General features: G+C 33.6%; 1 protein-coding gene across 6 annotated transcripts; it reads left to right on the top strand.

Moving 5' to 3' along the window:
• Positions 1 to 2,602: 2,602 nt before the first annotated feature.
• On the top strand, positions 2,603 to 8,018 carry LOC120088286 (putative disease resistance protein RGA3). Of its 6 annotated transcripts, none has more exons than XM_039045473.1 (2): positions 2,603 to 5,047; positions 5,957 to 8,018. In XM_039045473.1, the coding sequence occupies exons 1-2, from the start codon at positions 3,136 to 3,138 to the stop codon at positions 6,028 to 6,030; spliced, it is 1,986 nt and encodes a 661-aa protein (XP_038901401.1). In that variant the 5' UTR covers positions 2,603 to 3,135; the 3' UTR covers positions 6,031 to 8,018. The 6 variants fall into 6 exon arrangements, 4 of the variants coding, with proteins under 4 accessions (XP_038901401.1, XP_038901402.1, XP_038901404.1 ...); XM_039045474.1 differs by having other exon boundaries at positions 2,604 to 5,047; positions 7,366 to 8,018; XM_039045476.1 differs by having other exon boundaries at positions 2,604 to 3,084; positions 7,366 to 8,018.
• Positions 8,019 to 8,326: the final 308 nt, after the last annotated feature.

Here is an 8,326-nt window from a genome sequence, read left to right on the forward strand (position 1 = left end):
AAAAGCAATTAGAGTGTAATTAGATCCTAATTCTGCTGCATATGTCTCGTGTTCCATCAGGTTCGTGACTATATACAAGATTGGAATCTTTTTGTCAATGAACCGCAGATAGGAAAGTATTATTTTAGTATATTTGTCATGTTTATTTTTTGCTTTTTTGTTAATGGGTACACAAGTTACACATTACTCTATTGTTGATTTTAGTCTATTATTAGAATTGTAAAACATCTCTATATTTTACATATTGTTCTGAATTTGCTTCTAACATATTTATTCATTTCACCTTTGTTTCTATTTTATTACTATTTTCATATGTTTAGAGTTCATGATATTGCTTATATTATTATTGCCTAATCAGTGGCATTTATGTTTAGAGTTCATGACCATTGCTTATATTATTTCAATGATCTATGAAGTTTAATGTCAACTTATCCTTCATGACCAATGCTTATATATATTTATTACATTGACAATAGCTAAAATGAATGACAGGCTCATGAATTTAGAGGTAATTAAAGGTATAATAATTGTGTTTATATAACTTTGTCGATTATTAAGGAACTAAATATAAGTTGTTTTGAGAGTCAAAAGGACAATTATGTACTTTTTATATAGTTTTGACATTTAATTGTGATTTTGGGAATCAATCTGATGCTAGTGCACTTTTTATGTAGGTTGAAAATTACATTTGATGTATTTTTTGTATTATTGGATAATTTTTTTTAGTTTCTAATGTAAATTGATTACTAAATTTCAATAATGAAAGGAAGTCATTGTATTTAATGCAATTGTGAATCATTTCATATGTCTATTTAACATAAAACAAGTTCTTGTAATGTAAATGAACAGAATTTCAATGTTGTTTGTTATAGCATAAGATTAAAGCTATATATATGATATAATAGCCTTAAAAAAAGGTTATCATATGTCAAATAAAGCATTAAGAAAAGACTATTATATAATAAAAATAGCATTGAGAGCAAGCTATTATATGTTAAAGATAGCTTTGATGACTAATGTTGTTGAATCTTTTCATACTCATGTATGCATGCTATATCTCTATACTCTACTATAGCATCTATTATAGCTATACAAAATGGCTGTAAAAAGTTTCAGACTTTTAATAACATGGGCAATCAGGACCTTCGAAAAAGGCTATGAAAGGTCTTTTATAGCCTTTTTCATTAGCTATTGTATCTATTATTTCTTGTAGTGATATCTGTCATCTTGTTTTTCATCTCTAAAGAGTGTGAAAAAAAACTTGTTCGCCTTGAATCTAATATTTGGCGCTTTGAATGACCAAGAGTACGGGTGTCTCATTTTGTAATTTGAAAAAGAACTTTGTTGCAATGCTTTGAACCTGATATGTGGTGCATGCTTTGAACAACAAGGAAAGTAAGTTCATTCTAATACCCAGTTTTTCTATTTGCTACCCAAATATACAGTTTGGAGATGTTTGGAGAGCTAGAATGTAATCAGAATTACTAGAAATTTAAGGGGTGTTGGAATGCATGAAGAACCAAGGGCATAATGGATATGGAACCTTCAAGCGTCAAAACGGTAGAAATGAAGGTTAAGTTGAAAACTGCGAAAACAAATTAAGTTTGGTATTACAAATTAGATTCAAAAAGCTCAATCCTAGTATGAGTTTTGGATTACACAAACTCATTCCATTACGGTCCCCCAAACAGCCCCTTTATAACTTAAGCATAGGAGTCTGTGTAACAAGCACTATGACGTTTTGTATATCTTTCCGTATTATAAGTCACATTCTTTCCCAAATAAAAAAATTTACCATTATTTATTGTTAGGACAGATGTCAAGAAAGGTAGCTGCGTAGTGGAGAAACCACTACCCTGAAAGTAATTACGGCGCGACCTCTATACCGGTTGCTCCCCAAGGTTAAAGCAATCTCCAAATTCAAACGTACACTCATCAAAAAATGGACTAGAACCGGTGAGAAGATTGCTTAGAACGAAAGAAGAATTTAGAAGAAATAGAAGAAGGAAATCGATTTGTTGTGTCTCCTCTCTCAAGTCTGATATGTGTAAAATAGCAGAGGAGAGGAGGACACGAAATGTCAGGAGACTCGAACGGTCTATTAATGGTAAAAAAAATGAACATTCAACAAAATATTAATAAATAGATTTAATAATAATTTTATTCAAAAAATAATTGTAAAGATAAGTAGTAAAAATTTAATTCTTTTTCACGTAAGAGTGAGGAACCCAAGCACGAATCCACCCGTCCGTCGGACGACAACGGCAACACGCACTTGTGGTGAAAGAGTAATACTTTCACCACCAACACACTTTAGATTCTCATCTAGAATGGCTTGGTATTTATACCTTCTAGGATCTATCAATGTTGGACAAACTTCCCACTCCCCTTAACTTTTTCCATGGATCTAAGGCCAAAAGTCATTTCTAACATTTGTGGCATGAAAGTCGTGTGTTTTCTCCGATCCAGACTTTGATTTCAACGGATAAAAAGTCTATTATTCTTCTACTATGCACCTGTTGAATTCTTTCCTGTTTCTTTGTCACTTTTGAGATTGCAATAATTCAAACTGAATTTACAGTTGAAAGGCAATTAAGTTCCCAGTTGCCAGCTGTTGATGGGGTACAAGTAGTTATTTTCATAGTAATTACTTTCTTTCTACGCTGCTTCGTCCCCTATCCAAGTCCACCTTGACTTCCAAAGAACCCATCGATTCATAAACCCTATAGATTTTGGGTGTTTTCCCCAAATCAACTGCAATTTTGTGAGAAAGTAAGAATTGAGCGATGGCCGAATTCCTATGGACTTTTGCTGCGGAAGAAATGTTGAAGAAGGTTGTCAAACTTGCAGCTGAGCAAACTGGGTTGGCATGGAGCTTGGAGAAGGAGCTATCAGAGTTGACAGAATGGCTACTGAAGGCAGAAACCTTCTTGCGTGATATACACACAACAACATTACATCAGGATTCAGTGAAACTGTGGGTGGATAAACTTCAAAATCTTGCCAATCAAGCAGATGATGTATTAGACAAGCTTGTTTATGAAGATCTTCGAGGAAAGGTAGCAAAAGAAAAAATGAAAAAAGGTACATGCTTTTGTTTCTGCTTGCAGTAATGCTTTCCTGTTTCGTGCAAAGATGGCAAAAAGAATGAAAAGCATTAAGGACTTGTTACGTAAACATTATTGTGAAGCAGGTCCTTTAGGACTCGTTAGCAATGAATCTACAGAGCTAGAGACTGAAATTAGCCAACTTCGAGAGACGATCTCAGAGTTGGATGATTTTGAAATAGTGGGAAGGAATGATGAAGTTTCAAGCATAGTGAAACAAGTGATCGATGCAAAAAAGAAGCATACTACATCTATCCTACCCATCGTGGGTATGAGTGGATTGGGAAAAACAACTCTGGCAAAATTGGTATTTAATCACCCTAAGATCAAACAATATTTTGATGAAACTATATGGGTCTGTGTGTCTGAACCTTTTCTTATCAATAAGATTTTGGGAACAATCTTAGTAACTTTAAAAGGTACTTCCAGTGGCTTGGACAATAAGGAGGCTTTGCTTCGTGAGCTTAAATATGAGATGCGCCACAAAAGTTATTTTCTTGTACTTGATGATGTTTGGAATGAAAATCCTTCTTTGTGGGATGAATTGAAGAATTGTTTGATGAAGATCACTGAAAAATCTGAAAATAGTTTCGTTGTGACTACAAGGAGTGTTGAAGTTGCAAGAATCATGGAAACGCTTCCAACTCATCATTTAAGCAAATTATCTGACGATCAATGTTGGTCTTTATTTCAAGCGAGTTCAAATGCAATTGGACTACCAATGACTTCAAGTTTGACACTTCTTCGAGAAGAGTTGGTTAAAAAAATTGGTGGAATACCGTTAGTTGCAAGAGTTTTGGGAAGGGCATTAAAATTTCAAGGAAACTATGATAGATGGGTGACCATGTTGGAAAGTGAAATAAGAACACCATTTGAAGAAGAAAATTTTGTGTTATACGTTTTAAAATTAAGTGTAGAACGTCTACCTTCCTGTTCTTTGAAACAATGTTTTGCCTACTGTTCAAATTTTTCCAAAGATTTTGAATTTGAAAAAGAACAATTGATTCAAATGTGGATAGCACAAGGATTTATTCATCTAAAGAAAGGAAGAAGCAACAAAACATTGGAAGATGAAGGAGATATGTACTTCAAGATATTGTTATCTCGTTGCTTATTTCAAGATGTGAACAAGGATGATAGAGGGAGAATTATAAGTTGTAAGATGCATGATCTTATACATGACATTGCATGTGATGTTTCAAATAACAAAAGTTTTCAATTAGAACATAGCAATGCATTGCAAATGAAACATTGGACGAGTAAGACTAAGAAATTTGCTAGGCAGGCACGCACTATACTTTGTCACGAACTAATTCCTTCTACAATAGAGAAGATGATTTGTGATAAAATTTTGAACTTCGTTGGTTTGCGTGTTTTGGTGATGAACTCGTGGGATATTTATGAATTACCTGATTCGATTCATAAGTTAATGCACTTGAGATACCTCGACGTGTCCCATTGTAGATTGGAGAAGCTTCCAAATTCTCTCTGTTTGCTTTATCATTTACAAACATTAAGGATTGAAGGCAAACATATTCAAGAGCTTCCGAATAATTTAAGAGAACTGGTTAGTTTAAGACATTTTGTATTTTCAAACGGACATGTCGACTACATACAAATGCCTCCACATTTGAGCCAATTGACTCAACTTCAAACGTTGTCTATATTTGTAGCAGGATCTAAAGAGGGTTGGAAGATAACCGAACTCGGACCTCTAAAAAACCTAAAAGGTAGTTTGAAACTTACACATTTGGAGCATGTCAAGTGTAAAGAAGAAGCTGAAAGTGCAAACTTGGATGAAAAGGAGAACTTACATGGTCTAGATTTCATTTGGAGTTGCAATTCTCATAGAAAAGTCAACAATCACAATGATTTGGAAGTGTTGAAAGGATTTCGACCACATGAACATCTACAACATTTGAAGATTCGATCCTTTCGAGGTAAAACATTGCCTAACGATATTTTCATTGAAAATTTGGTAACAATAACTCTATTTCGTTGTCAAAATTGTGAAATGCTTCCAATGCTTGGACAATTGACCAACCTCGAGGAACTTCATCTCTCTCATTTATATTGTGTACAAAGTATAGGAAATGAATTTTATGGTAATAATTCCAACCAAAGGATCATTCTTTTCCCTAAGTTAAAGAAATTTATACTCGAACGCATGGACTACCTAAAGCAATGGGAAGAAGTGAGAGTGGGATCAAATGTTACAACTTTTCCTCATCTCCAAGTATTGAAAGTATCTGATTGTCCCATGTTATTGAACATTCCAAATATGTTTGGGTTTTGTGATGAGAATGGTGTGCAAAACCTTAGAGTTGTTGAAATTTTGGAATGTTTCCAATTGACCAACATTCCAAATGGGCTCCAACGTTGTCATTCCATTCAAGATTTGAGAATAAAGCAGTGTTGTTCCTGTTTTACTCTAAACTTGGAACATAGGAACTTGTTGTCTTCTTTAAGGATCATGTTGCCTGAGAAGTTTCTTCAACTCACTAACTTGGAGGTGAATGAAGTGAACATTTTTGGATGCCTCCAACATTATGGACCCCTTAACTTGTGTTCTTCTGCACAGCTTAGGCTTCCCATTGGATTGGTTAATTCCTTGCAAGATTTGTCGATGCAAAACTTTGTTGGTAGCATTGAAGCTTTGCCTCGATGGTTGGAAAACCACACTTCTTTGCAGAAATTGAGCCTTTCCTTCTGCATAAATTGTGGAAATTGAATGATCTTTTCTTTTGTACAATTTTGTTAAATTTGCAACTAATTCTAATGTTTTCTTTTTAATTTAGCATAAGTGTATTGTAAGATTTATTTTTGTTTTTTTTTTTTTTTTCATTTAGCAATGAGAGGAAAAAGAAACAAAAAGAAACAAGGAAATGCAAGCTTCGGAAAAAAAAAAGTTCAATCGACCTGAAAAAGAAGACGAAAAAATTGTGAAGCTTATGGGATTTTTCAAGTAGTAATAATAAGGGCAATTGTTTCAAATAACAAAACAATAGAAAATATTTTCAAATATAGCAAAATAACATTGTCTACCAATGATAGATACTTATAAACATATGTCAGTGTCAGTCTGACACGAATCCTTATTAATGTCTATCATTGATAAACAGTGATATTTTGCTACATTTGTAAATAAGTTGATCTATTTTGTTGTATTTGAAAATAACTCTAATCATAATTGGTGTAGCTTTGCATGGGTCGTATAAGGAAAAAAGAAAAAGGCAAAAAAAAAAAAAGGGAAAGTTTGTGAAAAGTAGAAAGAGAAACAGAGAGGGAAAGAAATTGAGATAGAAAGAGAGATTGGGAGAAATCAAGAGGAAAAGAAGCACAATGTCATAAATCCACTCAAAGGCAAGCACGTCGAAGCTACGTGGAGAAGGAGAGAAGAGAAGACGAGCCCAAAAAATTTAAGTGGTTCGGCAATAAAGGCCTAGATTTTAATCTCGAAGGGGTAATACAAAGAATTTTATAGTAGCTTTTCAGGTACTCTCACTTATAATCCTCTTTATTGAATTGATTTAGAGTCTGTTTGGATTAACTTGAGAAAAAATGTTTTTCAAAAATCTGATTTTTATTTAAATACTTTTGATAAATAAAATTATTAAAAAATACTTGAAAAATTATTTTGAATGAGTATTAAATACTCAAATTTCTTTCGAAACGAATTATTTTTTAAATTTAACACTTGAAAATGTGTTTCAAACACAATCTTATAATCATCAATTTATAGATAATATATTGAGTAGTTGAGACGATGGAAACAACTTGTTGGTTCAACATAACTGTTTTAACTTATTTCAACATTCTTCACCTTTGAAACAAAAACAAGTTGCTGTCTTTCTGAAAAACTTTCTATCCTTTTTTCAGAAATGTAGAACCCTACCATTTCTCAACACTGTCAAAATTCTAGTAGTTGTGTGTTTAGGAGTAGTTGGTGTTTAGGGTCATATTCTTTAGGAGAGTTGTCTGTTTTTGTTTGCTTTTGAATCTAACTTTGAGATGTACTCATCAAACTTTTGGCACCAACACCTAGATGATTGTTTAAGCCATATATGGATCCGCGGACATCCAAATATTTCCACAATAGTATGATATGATACGGTTGTTCAACATTTTGAGCATACCATGTTTTAAGTTTTATTACCATAGGAAAGAAAAAATTGCTTCCAAATCTGAGTGTTTCTAATGACAATAAAATTTAATCTTAAGTTGATTGATTTAGAGTGTAATTCAAAATTTCATACAGCCTTTACATATGGATGAAACAGAACAATTCAAGAGCAATTACATCGACCTGACGTTGGTTATTTTTGTAATTTTGAATGCAAAACAAAGAAGTTGTTTTCTACAAAAGATTCCAGAAAGTATACTTTTGGCAGACAATTCCAAAATCGCCCTCTGGAAAGATCTTGAGAAAGGAACTGAAAGCCAAGCTCTCAGTCTCACCAACCTTTTAAAAGCCTCGTGGAGTGAGAGAGAGAGGGGGAGTTATCATAAACTTCCATGGAAGAGACTGTGGTAGTAGGTCTGGAGGAGACACGGTTGAGGACGTTGGCCTCGATTTTTAAGGAAATTGACGACATGGCAGGGCAGACGCCCAACGACGTCGGTTGAATAGACGACGACGAGGGAATTGTGCGTTCGAAGGATCATCAAGGGAAGACATGAATCTGATAGGAAAATTTTATGAGGGGCACATTTTTCATTTGTTGATCATCTTCTGTTTTCTGTTGTAGTTATACAATTTTGTAAATAATGATTTTCATATTTTATAACCGTACAGTTGTTGCTTATTTTGAACCTTTGGTTCTGCTTTATCAAGTAACTGTGTAACATAAAAAGAATATTTATGTTAATGCCTTCAAGCTCTATGAACTTTCAAATATGAGTTCAAGATGATCTTTTTTGTTCACTGATTGCTTCAAACGTCTTCAAATTTTCCATTGTAAGTGAACCCCAAAATTGCAGCAACACAAATGGTGTTCTCATCCACCATCTCAACTGCCTCAACAGGATCCTCTCTCTATTTTATTCTTCTTCCTCCTCTGCAATTTTTACCTTTTGACATTTCTACCCAAAATCCTAACCTTTTCTTCTTTGTAGAAACAAGACAAATCACAAAGGCATCTTAGTTATTTCTCTTGTTTCTGAGCTGAAATATTAGTTGTGGCTTGATTACATATAATATCATATGACTGCTTTCCCCC

The sequence above is a fragment of the Benincasa hispida genome, chromosome 10 (assembly GCF_009727055.1).
Source record: "Benincasa hispida cultivar B227 chromosome 10, ASM972705v1, whole genome shotgun sequence".
Classification (NCBI taxonomy): Eukaryota; Viridiplantae; Streptophyta; class Magnoliopsida; order Cucurbitales; family Cucurbitaceae; genus Benincasa; species Benincasa hispida.